This window comes from Pygocentrus nattereri, chromosome 27 (genome assembly GCF_015220715.1).
Source record: "Pygocentrus nattereri isolate fPygNat1 chromosome 27, fPygNat1.pri, whole genome shotgun sequence".
Classification (NCBI taxonomy): domain Eukaryota; kingdom Metazoa; phylum Chordata; class Actinopteri; order Characiformes; family Serrasalmidae; genus Pygocentrus; species Pygocentrus nattereri.
The window spans coordinates 13,420,616-13,436,865 of record NC_051237.1 but is presented as its reverse complement, the minus strand read 5'-3'; the positions used below and the strand labels follow the sequence as shown (position 1 = coordinate 13,436,865).

At 38.9% G+C, this 16,250-nt stretch overlaps 1 protein-coding gene across 1 annotated transcript in view; it reads left to right on the top strand.

The window, feature by feature from the left end:
- Positions 1-14,261, top strand: part of myo15aa (myosin XVAa) — a 52,180-nt gene extending 37,919 nt beyond the window's left edge. The window contains exons 35-65 of the mRNA XM_037535531.1: positions 89-325; positions 463-527; positions 639-767; positions 1,419-1,497; positions 1,716-1,854; positions 2,063-2,153; positions 2,253-2,403; positions 3,721-3,836; positions 3,937-3,996; positions 4,083-4,158; positions 4,254-4,369; positions 4,475-4,593; positions 5,261-5,402; positions 5,483-5,594; positions 6,330-6,404; positions 6,602-6,807; positions 7,132-7,274; positions 7,401-7,473; positions 7,617-7,689; positions 9,189-9,262; positions 9,364-9,446; positions 9,543-9,673; positions 9,757-9,851; positions 9,933-10,010; positions 10,098-10,194; positions 12,098-12,258; positions 12,406-12,539; positions 13,203-13,336; positions 13,467-13,600; positions 13,678-13,818; positions 14,019-14,261. Coding sequence (XP_037391428.1) covers positions 89-325; positions 463-527; positions 639-767; positions 1,419-1,497; positions 1,716-1,854; positions 2,063-2,153; positions 2,253-2,403; positions 3,721-3,836; positions 3,937-3,996; positions 4,083-4,158; positions 4,254-4,369; positions 4,475-4,593; positions 5,261-5,402; positions 5,483-5,594; positions 6,330-6,404; positions 6,602-6,807; positions 7,132-7,274; positions 7,401-7,473; positions 7,617-7,689; positions 9,189-9,262; positions 9,364-9,446; positions 9,543-9,673; positions 9,757-9,851; positions 9,933-10,010; positions 10,098-10,194; positions 12,098-12,258; positions 12,406-12,539; positions 13,203-13,336; positions 13,467-13,600; positions 13,678-13,818; positions 14,019-14,120 — 3,566 coding nt within the window. The 3' untranslated portion in view covers positions 14,121-14,261. The remainder of the gene's footprint in view (positions 1-88; positions 326-462; positions 528-638; positions 768-1,418; positions 1,498-1,715; positions 1,855-2,062; positions 2,154-2,252; positions 2,404-3,720; positions 3,837-3,936; positions 3,997-4,082; positions 4,159-4,253; positions 4,370-4,474; positions 4,594-5,260; positions 5,403-5,482; positions 5,595-6,329; positions 6,405-6,601; positions 6,808-7,131; positions 7,275-7,400; positions 7,474-7,616; positions 7,690-9,188; positions 9,263-9,363; positions 9,447-9,542; positions 9,674-9,756; positions 9,852-9,932; positions 10,011-10,097; positions 10,195-12,097; positions 12,259-12,405; positions 12,540-13,202; positions 13,337-13,466; positions 13,601-13,677; positions 13,819-14,018) is intronic.
- Positions 14,262-16,250: the final 1,989 nt, after the last annotated feature.

The window sequence follows — 16,250 nt, the reverse complement described above, 5'->3', positions numbered from 1 at the left end:
AAAACTCCTGGTTCCTATCACCACCACTGTCAGGATTTTGTAAGGAAGTAATGTTACAGTGATCTTGAGCTTCACTTGTTCTTCTCAGCCGTACCCGTTTTACCTGTTATGGGAGGAGCAATGATGCCACCTATTCCTATGCCAGCTATGCACTCTGTGCCCACTATGCCTGCACCTACATCCATAACCTCAGTGCCCACAGCACCCCCTGTTTCCCCAAAACCTTCAGTGTCTTCAATGCCAGCTATGCCTTCTATGCCAGCTTTGCCTGCTATGCCACCTATTCCAGCTTTACCTAATGTGCCACCACTGACTGATGTGCCAGGTATGGATGCAAGAGATCACTGTCCATATTGGCTGTTGGCACAGCTTGATTCTGTGAGGATTATTTTACAGCATGGAATTTTTTTTTCCTTTAAAAGATTATTGTATTGTCTTCAATTTTTTTTATCATTACAAAAGGAGTGGATCACAACATCTTAGCACAGCAACAGCAAGCCATCATCAATCAGCAAGCAATTATACTGGTGAGTATTGTAAAAGCCCTGGTTCACAGTCTGAAAGTTGTTCATGTTTGATTCTGTTCAGAATGCACCCTGTTACATATCTAATTACTGGTCTGTTGTGCTGCATAATAGGCTCAACAAATGACCATGCAGGCGATGGCCCTTCAGCAGCAGATGTATAATTCAGTGGGAGGGCCGTACTCTGGTCCCCCTCATCACAGCGAGCATATACCAATGTCTCACTCTGGCCAATCCAGCCCCGTGAGTATATCAAGGCTGAATGGAAATATGATCTACTCCAGAGGCGCTTTCTATACAAATCTAACAGAATCATTTAGCAAATCTTATGATATATAATATATGAAATAATATATAATTTATAGTACTATGCAAAAGTCAGAGATAATTATTTATCAAAGTAAATCCTTACCAACTAAATGTTTTTTTTCAGTAGTTAGTGTTTTGCCTTTATTACAGCTCTCATTTTTTTCAGGAGACTTTCTTTCAGTTTTTCACAGAACACTGCAGATATATTTTTCCACATCTGCAAAGTTCAGTCTTAGAAGTTGGTTGCATTTTCTGCATCTCATGATCTGCTTCTTTGTCTTTCCACTTCCCTATGCAAGTGGATTGTCTTAAATTACATCTCCTCAGCAATTTAAAAAAATTAGGGACTTGTATTTATGGGCCATTTTGATAGGAAATTAAATAAGTGAAAAGTGGTTTCTGACTTTTGCACCGTACTGTGTGTATATAAATTATATGTAATATATGAAGTCTTATATATGTCTATAAATATCCTTAGATGGCATTATACCATTAGTTCATCTGTTGTGTTATCAAGTCACTTCATAATTCCATATTTAGCACTGTTATCGAATGTTTCCAGTAAATTTTGAGCTTCGTTCACAGACGAAGTTTGAAACTGGACCAATACCGTACACTCAAGCTCCTGTTGCCCCTGCAAACAGGCCTTCTCGACGTCATCACAGTAAGGCAATGAACCAGTCATAGATTCCTAGATGCAACATTTGGCATGTTGGTTCCCTTTGAGCAGATTGCTTTAGATATTATGTTTTTTTGTTCTAGACAAATTTTAGCATGGGTCTTTAACCCTCAAGTGCACATTGGTCTTTGTTCACATTTTACAATTATGTAGGTTGTATAAGTGATGCTTCCTCAACTTATTCATGTAAATCTTATACTTAGGCCCATCCAGGACAGTACCAACAGAAAATGTAGTCAAGTCCACCATCTCAAACTCAGAGCATCTAGAACCAAGCCACAACATCAAAGACATAATCAAACAGTATCAGCCCGGTCCTGTCAAGCCAGTAGAGATCCCAAGGTTTGTGCTCTCTTTTTAAACAATTTGACGATCATGGTCAATAGCCAGGACAGATAACTAATAAAACAATACCAAAATTTCACATTATGAAATGTTTATTTAGTAGTAACTAATTGTATCTGCTTAGAGTCACAAAGCTAGTGAAAGCTGTTTATAACTCCATAACTTGCACATTGAAGTTGTTTTCGTCTCATATTCATCATCATAGAAAAGAAACAAAAGTGTTTGTTAAGAAGCCAGATCCACACCATGAAGCTTTGATGATCCTTAAAGACCAGATGAGTTCTCCACCACCTCGGGTAGATCAGTTAAAGCCAACATAACACCTTTTATTTGTTACTATGAACTAAATACCTAGTGCGAATTACCAATATGTACTTAATGTCTTCAATATCCAGCAAAAGAAGACTTACGGTCCAGTTCCTACTGCTTCAAGTGTGAGGGAGTTTAAAGATGAGGCTGGAGGACTACATCCAGTAAAGAGCATAAAGCCCAAAAGGTCACCTCCAGTGCCTGCTGTCAGTCAGAGATCCCCACCCCCTGCACCTGGTCAGTACAGTGAGTTACAAAATAGATACAGCACTGAGGAAAAGTCAGAGACCACCTGCATTTCATTAATTTCCAGTCAGAATTACCTTTATGTACAAGATATGCATTACCATCAGATAAAGAGTACTAAAAGCCTTTTTCTCTGAGAGAGAAGAGAAAATCAAGCTCCACTCTTGCTTCAGATCTGACAAAAAATCCACGTGTTTCTGTCCATCCTTCTACTGTGAGAAGGAACTCAACACCATGTCTGACTAGATGTGTAGCTGTCAAGAAGCCATTGCTAAGAAAAGGAACAGACAAAAGAAAAAAAGAAAATATGCAAATCAAACATCGAAGCTGTTACTGTTCTCAGAACAATGGCCTGACCATCGCAGCACCCAGTCCTCAACATCATTGAACATGATTGAGAGTACTTGGATTGTGAAAGCAGAAAAAGTGACTAACTTCTAAGACTGAACATTGGAGATGTGGAAAAACATCTCTGCATATTTCTTTCAAAGACTGAAAGCGAGTCTCCAAAAAAATGGAAACTACAATAAAGATGAAGGGTAGTCACACTACATGCTGAAAATACTTTTTTCTGATGAACCTTTGACAGGAAATTAAACAAATGGTCTGGTTGTCTCTGACATTTGCACAGTACTTTAACAGATAGTTTTTGATCAAAATGCCCGATCACTGCATCACTGAGTGCGTTTATGTGCACTTAATAATCCCATTACTGCAAAAAATCTGATTTTGTCAGTAATCCATGTTTACATGCACTTGAGTCGTCAGATATTGGGAAAGCTCTGGGTCTACATGAGTTGGGCAGTAATCAGATTTCTGCTATACAACCAGCGAAAAAACTCACAGGATAAAAACGTGATGTAAACGTCTGCAGCGTTTTTTTAAGGCATCGAGTTGCTTTACCCAAAAGAATGAATGTACATCAAGTACAAAATGAAGAACATTAAAATTCTTCATTTTGTCATGTATGTAGTTCGTCTCATGGGTGCTGTGTTAAACACTACTTGGTTATTTCCGGTACTTTTCGCACCTGTGTAGACTGAAAAATCTAAAAAGAAATCAGAGTATGAGTATACTATATGCACTAGGAAATATGATTGCTGAGCTAAAATTCAGTTCTCTTTGTCAAATTTCAGATTTTAATCCTATCTAAGAAATCAGAGTATGCTGTTCACATGACCTTTGTAATCAGATAACGGATTATTGGGTGCATGTAAATGAATGAACTGTTAGAAATGATATCAACACTAAGGATACTTGCATAGTTCTTGTTGCATTGTTGTAAGTAATGAGGAGTTGTTTGTTCAGTGTCTCGAGAACTTCCAGTTGAAGAGGAAACTATTCAGACTCAGCTCCACAGGAGGAGCAGTGAGGAGCACTACACTTATACAAACGTGCCCTGGAAAATATACCTGAGAAAAGAGGTTAGGGTTGTGTGTGTGTGTGTGTGTGTGTGTGTGAGTCAGGAAATGCATTTAAAATGTTCTGTTCAGTGATGTAGTGTCATGTTATTTTTCATTGTAGGTTTTCTATCCTAAGGACAGCTTTAACCATCCACTAGTATTAGATCTCCTCTTCAAGCAGGTGTGCGTTTTTGTTTCCAGAAATTATTTCGCTGGATCAGCTAGTTGGATCTTTTTCGCCATGCTAACTATAGGTTCTTGTTTCAGATTGTCCACGATACGTTCTCTGAGGCTTGCATTCGGATAACGAAGGAGGAGAGGCAGAAAATGAAATCCCTCTTTGGTATGCAGCGTAATTCTGATTGAGCAAGATGGCTCAGAATAAGAGCCAATACATTATTAAGGCCTGGCCTTGATGTATCTTTCTCATTGTGATAGATGAGAACAACATTGATGCGGCCGCCATGACTCAAGACGAGAATGTGAAGAAAAAGGTTGTCACCGCGGCGAGGGACAGCTGGGAGATCTACTTCTCTCGTCTTTTTCCTGCTTCTGTGAGGAACTGTGCTTGGCTCATCTCTTATTCTCCAATCAAAGTCTTAGGTTTCTCTGAAGCAAGAGCTTTTTGTTTGTGTGTGTATGTTGTGTTCGTGTTACAGGGCAGTGTTGGCACTGGGGTCCAGGTGCTCTCTGTGTCCCACAGGGGGATTAAACTGCTAAAGATGGTGAGGAGCAGTGCAGTGGCCCCAGATTACTTCCGAGTTTTAAGACCATACAGGTAGGCTGAAGCAGAGGAGAACTACAGTGCTGTGCAAAAGTAGTAGGCATCTGAGAAAGTGATATGTAAATCTGTTTATTTGGGTAGTTAGCATTTATTTGCTAAAAACAACATCAAAACAATTACAAATAAATACATTTTGTATTTGTGATTTGAGGTTTGTGATTTGTTAGCTTAAACTTTTCCTTTTTCCCCCCAGTTTAGTTGTTGCCAGGTCCATCTGCTAGTTAGATGTCCCTCCATCACACAGTGTGACCAAGCTTGGAGTGTGAAGGTTAACATGAGCTTCTATCGAGACACATGAGGCACCACTGCCTTATTGAACTGTTGTTAACAAAACTTCACTGGATAGCTTAACATGCTTGGTCAAGTATATTAACTGACATTTATGTTACGTACGCAGACATATGTCTGCATTAGCTAGGATCGTGCTGATTGATGGGAGAGGATAAGGGCTATTTTACTCATGCAAACAGAGCAAGGCCAATTATTTGGTCTTAGACCCCTGGCCACGAATGACTGACCACAATCTCCAAGATAAACTCCAAGACAAATAGTCTTAAACTATTTTCTTGGCTTCTTTATACTTCTGCACAGTACTGTCTCTACTGAAGACACAGCATCAACCACAGTGTCATTATGATTATGTGTTTTCCTCCAATTACAGCTACACGGATATCATGTTTGTCACCATTCCCTCCAAGAACATGCTGGAGTTCAACCTCTCCAATGAAAAACTGATACTCTTCTCAGCCAAAGCTCCTCAAGTGAAGACCATGATTGACTACTTCATCACCGAGCTGAAGAAGGTTAGCTTTCACTGCACAAATGCAGTGAGGGAAATAATCTTGGTGGAGTTTTGTAGTAATCGAGTTCTCTTTTGCTCTAGGACTCAGACTATGTGGTTGCTGTGCGTAATTACATTACAGATGATAGAACGCTGCTGAGTTTCCACAAAGGAGACATTATACGCTTGCAGAAAATGGAGGGCCTCGAGGAAGGTGAGGCTGTTAATGACCAAGTCTGTCACACGCCCTAAGGAACGCACACTTTAGCAGTATTTGGGAAGCCAAGGTGTTATCTAAATGCGTCATCAAAATGATTTAAAGATTTGAAGCTGAGAATAATAATTACTAGTTCTTCAGCATGAACGTCACACTGTGAAAGCATGGGCGTCATATTATGAAAGCAGTATGATGTAGTTGACTGTAATGTTTATCAAGCCATTGACAGTCTTAAGATTACTTGCTGAGTAGAATATATAAGTGTTGGTCCACAGACCTTTTAGGTAAACTGCAAGATGTGATACTGTGATATTGGGAGGTGGGAGTGGGCAGTATGGCGATATTTCTTGTTATTGTGATAAATTATGTCACAATATGCTTTTCTGAGCTCATTGTGGATATTATCAGTACTTAAAGAACACTGACCAATTGTGTTTGTTTTATTACAAAGAGCATAATTAGGCCTGGTTAACTGTAGCTACAGAGTGTAGAGTGCACTACAGTGTGAAATATTGAATAAAATCATTATGTAGATTGTATAGTCAAAATGGGGACATTCAGGGCCAAAGTGTTCCAACGTATTAAATCTCAGGTAAACAAAATATGTTACATATTGTAAAAATATCCTGAATTATCACAGTATTATATTTCTGCCATTTTGCCCACCCCTACTGTGTAATTTATGTATGTTTACCGTAATGTTGACTGCTAGCTCCTGTGACTGTTCCACAGGCCAGTGCTATGGTTGCATTGTGAAAAAGAAGGTCATGCTTCTTGAAGAGTTAAAGAGAGACACACCTGACTTTGGTGGGTTGGTGTCCACTGAGTGCCTGCATGAAGTGCTGTTGAAACTACTTTTCTGCTTTTTTGCCATTATTTGAATTCTCTATCTACTTTATGCTTGAATTGTAGTGTGTCTCACATGCTCTTCAGTGTGTTTTCCTCATATTTTATAACAATGTGCCAACCTACGTTCCTACATGATTTCTGTTTGCCAAATTAAGGCTGGAAGTTTGGAGCGGTTCACGGTCGTGCAGGGGTTTTCCCTGTTGAGTTTGTCCAGCCAGTGGCTGCTCCAGACTTCATAAACCTCCCTGTGGACAAGAAAGAGGAGCCCAAGAATAAGCAGGGTCGTGTGGCAGCTTCTGCTGCTCTAGCTGTGGCTGTAGGCTCTACTGCTGCTGCCCATGAGCTGGACCGCTCCATTGAAGTATGTATTTCTGATATAAAAGGACTCTCAGTATCATTTCATAGCACTTTTTAGTAGTCAAATTATGGCTTAATCTAGACTCTATAATCACTGCCTCTTTACAGTTTCATGAGGCTACAGATCTTTTCTGAGAAACATATACTTGTAGTAGGATCAGTAAACTCAAAAATGTTAAATGGCAAATTGAACATTTGCAGTATTCCAGCAAGATGTTTTTCCAAAAATATTGAATGTGATACAAATTGCATCAAATAGCTTCTGTAGGGCTTTACTCAGGATTAAAAAAGGATTTGTTAATAACATATTAGTGTACCTCCTCTCTAGGTGGCCTCACCAGTCAGTGAGTATACAGAGGCCCATCAAGACTACAGTGACATGGAGATTGATGAAAGGATTCTCCATGACAGCCAATACAACATGGTGGAGTTTGCCAAAAAATATTTCAGAGATGCTCAGAGAAAGACCAGGTCAGTCAGTCGCTTTATATAGAAATTACAGTGGGACTATTATAGTGGATTTAGTGGGCTGTTATAAGCCATGAGAAACAATTATACTTCAATACCAGGCATCCTGTCTCTTGCCGTATTTTACAGTGATTCTTATAAGCAGAAATCAAAGAAAGGAAAAGAAACCAAGGACCCAGCAGATATGGTGAAATTTTCTAAGGTACACAATAAAGATGCAGTTGATGTCATTTATTGCAGTATTTCATTACAATTAAGTACCTTTTATAGGCTGTTATTAAAAACTCCCATACCAGAGTCATTTTGTGATTACATGGCATTAATTGTATTTGGTGTTTTGAAAAGTCTCCTATCCAGCAGTCCTTGATTGAGTTCACGGATGAAAATATGAACAAGGTGGCTGCAGACATTTTTCTGGGTAAGTGTCAGACTCACAGTTTATTGTTGTGAACATCATTGCAATTATGAACTAAATTCCAGTACTTGAATGTTACATTCATAGAAATATCACTTTCCAAGCGAAATGAATATAAAAAACAAAAGAGAAGAGGTGTAACAATCTAAGCATTGGACCTAGCATTGGGTGACTGTGAGTTCGATCCCCAGTGATGCCCAAAAGAGCATAATTGGTCTATCTCTCTCAAGATAGGTAGGATGGTCCTCCTTATATCACGTAGCGTGATGCTAGCCATTGCAGGCCTCTGTTAACAGACATATCAGAACTGGCAGTTTGCCTTCTCCTTCAAGCACTTTCAGCTGTTCAATGGTGTTGTATTAGTGGCAGTTTGAAAAGATGCTGTGGTGTTTTTGGATTGGGGAAAGTCTTACAAGTCTGTCCGCAGTTGTGTCTACTAGGCAATAGACAGACTGTGACACATTTAACCAGGGGCAGGTACACAGACCTGGTATTGGCTGCAATCTTTTTGAAACACTAGAAGTCTTCTAAAATACCTAGGCTGAAAGAATGGTAGAACTGCCTCTTATGAAAGTTTGTTAGCTAGGGTATCTCATCAACATGGAAAACATTCCAGGTGTAAATGTCTGGTGTAATATGTCATTGGATGTTTACTTGACTGTACTTCTGTTTTATTCCTGCTTTTTTGGGAGCTAATTCTTGGAACTGTACTGTCTAATGGAAATATGGAAACAAAAACTTTATACTTGCAGCATTTAGCAGATGCTCTTATCCAGAGAAACTCACAAAAACTGCTTTGTTGTCTACCTAAAGAAGGTATTTTTGCTGGTTACAAATAGATAAGAGAGAAAGCTAGTCCTGAGCTCAGATATTGCTAGAAACAAAAGCCCATGTTGATACCTAAAGAAAAGACACAGTTGAACATGGTGGAATACAGTTTCAATAAGTGCAGTACAATATGTTACAATAAATACTTAGTGCTCACTTAAATGCTGTAAAAAGACGTGTCTTCAGTCTGTGTTTGAAGACTGCAAGAGAGTCAACAAAACAAGATGCAGTGTTTCACATGATTTGGAGGAAGCTTTTTTTGTAGGCTTCACCACTCCAGTGTTGGTAGTATCTCAGAAAAAAAGATGCTAAACTGTCACTAAGGAGGCACCCTCAAAAATGAATTTTATTAGGGAACATAGTTCTACCATTATTTTCTCATTTAAGATAACTGCATGTGAAAAAAGATGCAGCTTTAAATGATTTGGAGGAAGTTTGTTTTAGCCTTTCAATTCCAGTGTTGGTAGTATCGTGTGACTAGGAGATCCCGAACTAGCATCCCTATCTATTTTTACACATAAATGCATTACAAAACACAAATTAAAAGTTTTTTCATGTTTGCTGTTTATTTTTTGCTGTTTAAAACTCAAGAAAAAGACAAATGTATCTGAACTGTCTGTCTGCATAAAACTGATAAGTATCTCATATGTCTTCCTGTCTAAAACCTTTTCCAGCTATAATGAAGTTTATGGGGGACTACCCAATGAAAGGCCAAACTGAGCAAGACATCGTCAACACCATACTGAGGGTACATGAAAACACGCCACCCTCTTACAAAATAGACTTGTTGTTCATCATTTCTAAAAAGAATCGGGTTCTTCTCTAATGTGAGTTATATGTCTTTGGCAGCTGAGTGGTGAATATGGTTTAATGAGGGATGAAGCTTACTGCCAGGTCCTCAAGCAGATCACTGGAAACACCAGTTCCAAAACGTATAAACTCAGTTTTCTCTGCTTTTGGAAAAATCTAATGCTTGGACTTTAATCAGTCGGCCTGGCAAAGTGATATTAGAGTTTTGTGTTGTTCAGGGACAGTTGTCAAAGGGGATGGAGGCTCCTTTACATCCTCACTACATACTATCGCTGCTCAGAAGTACTGAAGCCTTATCTGCTGAAATACCTCCAAGATGTCTGTGCAAGCCCAGGAGTCCACTTTCAAGGTATGATAAACATTGCAGTTTAACAGTTTAAAAATTAAGTTTAACTTCTTGCGTAAACATGAGAAGGTTCTTATTCTTGCCAGGTATTGCCAACGCTTGTGAGCAGAATTTAAGGAAGACATTCCAGTACGGCGGGCGTATTGAGTATCCTAACAGCATGGAACTAAAGGCTATGTTGGTAAGTTATTTGTATTTGTTCTTTAGTCAAGTAACAGGATTGTTCCTGCCCCTGCTTAAATTCCACCTCTCTATGGTCTAGGCTGGTAGGAGCTCCAAACGTCAGCTGTTTCTCCTCCCTGGTGGTATTGAGCGTCATCTGAAAATTAAGACCTGCTCAGTGAGTTTTTACTTTTTCACTAGAGTTTATGTTATGTTCATTACATTATATTTGAGCTATTTGTACCACTGTTACTGTTATATATAGGTTGCTTTGGATGCCATTGAAGAGCTGTGCTATGAGATGGGCCTACACAACCAGGAGGCCATGGATGAATATGCCATATTTGTTGTCACAAACAGAGGTGAGAACATATGTTTAAGGCTAGATTAAATGATGATTTGATCCTGTCGTTTCAAATATTTTTCAGAATTTTTTTTGCATCTATAACGTGTTTTCTCTTTGTGATCACAAAAATCCCATTCTAAAACCATTGGTATTAATATATACAATATAACAGCCTCAATTCTTTTGTGAAGGGGTTCCACAAGATTTTGGATTGTCTCTTCGAATTTGTGCCCATTCAATCATTTGTAAACCCAGATTCGTGCATCAGACTGCTGGGCAGTGATGTGTGATTCATCACTCTTGAGAATACAGATAACTCACTAAAACTGCGTCTGTGAAAATGAAACTAACTCAAGTGCATGACTAACAAGCATCATACAGGCCTTAACAACAGTTGGTAAAGGACACTTCATTCACACACACAGAAGCACACGATAAACTGAACACAGGAGCTCAGAAGGGGCCAGAGTGAAACACTTTTTTCTCTTATACAACCTTATGATGAAAGAGTAAATTACTGTTAGAACACCAGTTTGCCATGTGCTGGAAGCTTATATGTGTTGCTTGTATCTGAGAAGCTCTGGCTTAATTGTGTAGCCAGTTGATGAAATTAAATTAAATGAAGATTAATGTCAATAGTTTTTGATGTACCCTCAGTGTTTTTCGACAGGTACACATACGACAATTTGGGAACCACTGGTCTTGTGGCAAAGGTGACATCCTTTGACAGTCCCACATTTAAAATCACTGAGCTCTCAGTATGACCTATTCTCCTGCCATTGCTTGTCTGTGATTATTGTATGGCTATGTGGTTGATTTTATACACCTGTTAGCAATGGGTGCAGCTGAAACACCTGTACCCAGTAATTAGGTGGGGGTTTCACATACTTTTATCACTGAAAAACTTGTTTTCTGAAAAATCTAACTAGCATATCCATATATGACTATTTCCTTTTAAGTAATGACAACATTCAAACAAATAATGCATGAAATCTCACTGGCTAATGCAATTCTGAGGCCTGTTAAAACTTTTTCTCAAAAATCTGTTTTTCTCTGTATTCAGAACCAACAATCTCAGCTTGTAGAATGTCTACATCCATGAAATTTGAAATGTTCGTTCCTAAATACAGGGTGATAAAAAACCCAAAATGATTTATTTCACTTGTAAATCATTTCAGAACAATGCAGTAAATTGTAAAGGTTTAGGTGAGGTTATTAATGAAGTTTATTTTGTAATATTACAAGTGCTCAATATGACCTCAGCTGTACAAACAGATGAATGCTGAGAACTGAGCTGTTGGAGGTTCACTGCTGATGAAATTCACGTTGCACTGTTATGATGGATTCACTCGTATTGAAGTGGAAAAACGCAAAATGTTTCCTGCTCAGGGGTCTCATCTCCTCACAGATTGATGGGAGCAATCTTCCGATGACAGTCAGAAACTCTATGAGCCCCTCTTTGAGTTGGTATGTGATTGGTTCCTAGGCGCCTCATGGTTGTAAAAATATGGCGCTTTGAAATCAAATTAATCTTTGAAACACCCTGTATATTTTGAAGGATATTAAAGGAGCATTTTTCGATATATTGCTTATTTCTGGGTTTATGTACTACTTCTAGGTTATATACTACTAAATGAAATCATTTAATAATAACAGTGCATAGGACTTTCTTGATTAAACAATAAAAAATTGATTTCAATAATCTGTAAAATCCTTTCTCTGGAGTGTGTATTCACATTGGCATATTTAGATATAATGTTTTTGCCTATAATAATTTTGCCTATTCACTTGTAGTGTCTTGGCTTAATAAAACGAATTGATTTTTGATAACTGAGTGAGCAATGAAATGTATTTCATCTGATACATAATAGGAATTGATCAGAGGGCAAAAATGAGTTGATCACTTTCTCAAACTGTAGGTCAGAATGTTCGGCCACTGAACAAAAGAGAGTACATCTTGGATATTGTCACCGAGGCAGAGCCTATTGACAGCAACTACAGTCTGTGGTTTAGAAGAGTGATCTGGAATCAGCCACTAAAGTTTGACAATGAGCTTGGAGTCACAGTCCATTTCAATCAGGTATGAATATGGTACAAACTACATTAACCTGAAGTTTTGGCATAGGTGTTGCATTAGTAGCAAGGTGTGTGATGCATTGATGTGCTTATTAATTTGGCTTTTCTCACAGATTTGTGATAATTTATTTTGATATGTTTTGTTTTGCAGGTTGCCCCTGACTATTTAAAAGGACTTTTCAGTGTTGTACCACAGGGGAAGACCAGTGAGCAGCAGCTTCAGCAGGTGTCAAAATTGGCTGCGCTGCAACATCGCGCTAAGGACTCCATTTATCTTCCTACCATGTAATTCAGCATTCAGTTGCCTTACATCACAAATTTCACTGTGCCAATGAGGCTAAAGCTTGCCCTTAATTTTAGATAAGCAGGAGTATCTGATTCAGTTTGTTTAATCAGTCAGTCTCAGTCAATCAAACAACTAATTGTATGTGCGCACTTTGAAATGAAAACCTGCAACCACATTACCACAATACAACTGGACATGCCTGCCTTACATTCCCACACCTTACACAGACCGCAAAGCTGTCCATTTATTGGTGGAAAGCGCACCAAGCAAGATATATATACAGTTGTTAAAAACTTTTCTTTTAAAGTATTTAAAAAAATATATTCAATATAATAATGAGCTTCAATATAATAAAGGGCAAGAGTGAAATGTTCCAGTTTATAAACTAAGAAAACTCCCTTCAGAGATGTATCTAGAAGGCGGGAGGGCATACAAGGGTGAATGCATGAAGGCGGGCTGTTTGAAATGTTTTACCTGCTAGCTGGCTAATGCAGAAATAAGCCAGATGACTAACATTACTGCCAGTACACATAACACATCTGTAGTTATTAGTAGTTGAGAAAATGCAAAAAAGGGATACAAAGTTGTGGATTTTTTCGGTGGAATTCCCCTTTAAGTCTTCTCCTTTCCAATAACCTCTCCCTTCCCTCTATGCGTGTAAGCCGTGAGGTCCAGGATTGCATGCCTCTCCAGCTGTATGGGCAGCAGCGCCCCCAGCAGTGGCTGAACATGGTGACCGAGCACATGCAACAGGTCCAGGCACTCAGCCCCCATCAGGCCAGAGCCCAGTTCCTGGGTGAGGAACTCACAAATCCAGTATATTGTTATAGCTTTTTTCTTAGAAAACAGTAACAAGGAAGAGAACGGCATGAATATGAAGGTTCATGGTGTACCGCACTTATGGTCACTGTTTTAAACTTTTACAGGACTTGTGAGCGCCTTCCCCATGTTTGGCTCCTCGTTCTTCTACCTACAGAGCAGCAGCAACAGCTCCATTGATTGCCCCTGCATACTGGCTGTCAATCAAAATGGACTGAACTTTCTAAACAAAGAAACACATGTAAGTCAACTGGCAAGATGTTCTTTTTATTGTTAAAAAAGAAGATACAGTTGATGAACTAATTTCTTGTTCTCCAGGAGCTGCTAGTGAAATTCCCCCTGAAAGAAGTGCAGTCCACAAGGACCCAGAGGCCTACGGCTGGCTCCAGTTACCCTTATGTTGAGATAATGCTGGGGGATCTAATGTCTCAACGCATCACGCAACTGCACTTAGACCAGGTATCATCTGTAAATGTTCATCAAAGATTATTATATTAAGTAGAAAAGCGATCTGGTAGGATTCTGTGGTCTTTTATTAGCATGAGATGAATCAGGCTGGCATACTCTCATGTCAACATTCATAAAGCAAGTCTTTTTCAAATGGCTAAATGCCCATGTGGATGATTTCTGAGTATCCTTGTGTGTGTGTGTCACTGCAGAGTCTGGAGCTGTGCCGTGTCGTCGCCATGCACATGGAGAACATGCTGTCAGTGCGGGAGAAGAGACTCACTCTTCCTCCCAGTGAGATCACTCTGCTTTAGCATGCCTTCAAAAATGCTCACACAATTCAGTACCTCTTCAATAGTGTAACACACTAATCAGAACAGCCAAATTCCAATCGTATCATAACAGTGATTAAACTCACTTTAGGGCCAAATCTGATTTTTTGGTTTAAAATGACATTAGGCCTCATTCACCAACTGTTTTTTTTAGAAGAAAACATTTTTTAGAAGAAAGAATTTCTTCTTAAAACCCAGTTACATAGTTTTTAATGAAGATTCTGACATTCACCAATGTTTTCTTATTTGGGATTTGCTCTTAGGTAAGAACAGAACGTACACACACTCAAGAGCACAACGGAGCAAACAATCATGTGGTTTAAAACATCTCATGAACCTGATGTAGACTTTTTCTTAGGACCTTTTTCAAGAACAAATTAAAGAAAAATGTTAGGAAAATATTGGTGAATGAGGCCCATTGTCACTACCTCACATGCTGAGATTTCATTTCCATATGATCATACAGGCTGTGATTTCCCTCTGCAAAGTATAATAGAAGGTATAAAAAGGCTTTACTATGAATATCTGAGATTTTTTTTTCAGATATGCCATGTTTCTGCTGCTGTCTCTTAAATCATTTGCACTTGTTAAATTGTGGTGTCCAGATGTACATAATGTATTTGTGTGCTATGCTAAAATATTGTATGTGTATATAAAATAATTATAGTTGTTAATATTAAATTTTTACAAACTAGCAAACTCTGAAAGCTTTTTCTGTGATTTCTATTGTTTATATCCCATTAACATTAAAACGTCCCTGAAATTTTTATGTTTTGCAAATAAAGGATGAAACAGGAGCTTATTTTAGGTCAGTTAAGTGTTGACTCATCATAGTCAATGAAAATAACAAACTAATTTTGGTTGCATCATATTTGTGGAGAAATATACACTATATTTCCAAAAGTATTCACTCACCCATCCAAATAATTGAATTCAGGTGTTCCAATCACTTCCATGGCCACAGGTGTATAAAACCAAGCCCCTAGGCCTGCAGACTGCTTCTACAGACATTAGTGAAAGAATGGGTTGCTCTCAGGAGCTCAGTGAATTCCAGCGTGGTAACGGGATAGGATTCCACCTGTGCAACAAGTCCAGTCGTGAAATTTCCTCACTACTAAATATTCCACAGTCAACTGTCAGTGGGATTATAACAAAGTGGAAGTGATTGGGAACGACAGCAACTCAGCCACGACGTGGTCGGCCACGTAAAATGACAGAGTGTGGTCAGCGGATACTGAGGCGCATAGTGCGCAGAGGTCGCCAACTTTCTGCAGAGTCAATCGCTACAGACCTCCAAACTTCATGTGGCCTTCAGATCAGCTCAAGAACAGCATAGAGAGCTTCATTGAATGGGTTTCCATGGCCGAGCAGCTGCATCCAAGCCTTACATCTATAAGCACAATGCAAAGCATCGAATGCAGTGGTGTAAATCGCCGCCACTGGACTCCAGAGCAGTGGAGACGTGTTCTCTGGAGTGACTGATGAGCTTCTCCGTCTGGCGGAATGGGAAAATTCCCATAAACACACTCCTAACCCTTGAGGAATGCCATCCCAGAAGATTTGAAGTCGTCATAGCTGCAAAAGGGGATGTCACTCAAGTTCATATGTGTGTGAAGGCAGACGAGCAAATACTTTTGGCAGTATAGTGTATGTTTACTCCTGGAAGCAGTTAATGGTAACACTGGTATTTGGTTACCACATTTCTGATGCTTTGTAGATGATAATCTTGCATTTGACTTCAGCTCAACTAAATATTTATTAAACACACATGGATTAAAACTAACTTTAAACCTAACCTTCCTCTTTCAGAAAAAAGGCACAAAACTATCACTGAGGCAATATCCCTCTTGTCCCTGGGGTGGTTTCCTCAAGGGTACATCTGAGCACTTTTGACACAATTGTACCAAAATCCATTAAAATAATATTTCCTAAATTGTATTGACTCCACAAACCCTGTCTCATCTCCAGGCTTTTTATTTTATTATTCTGTTTTAAAACATTAAGTTATGACAAGACACAAACATGTACTTTACCACTAGGAAAAACTAACTTAAGGTGCACAAGTTGGACCTTAAAACCATTATTGTACCTTTGAGGGTACATTTACACTGT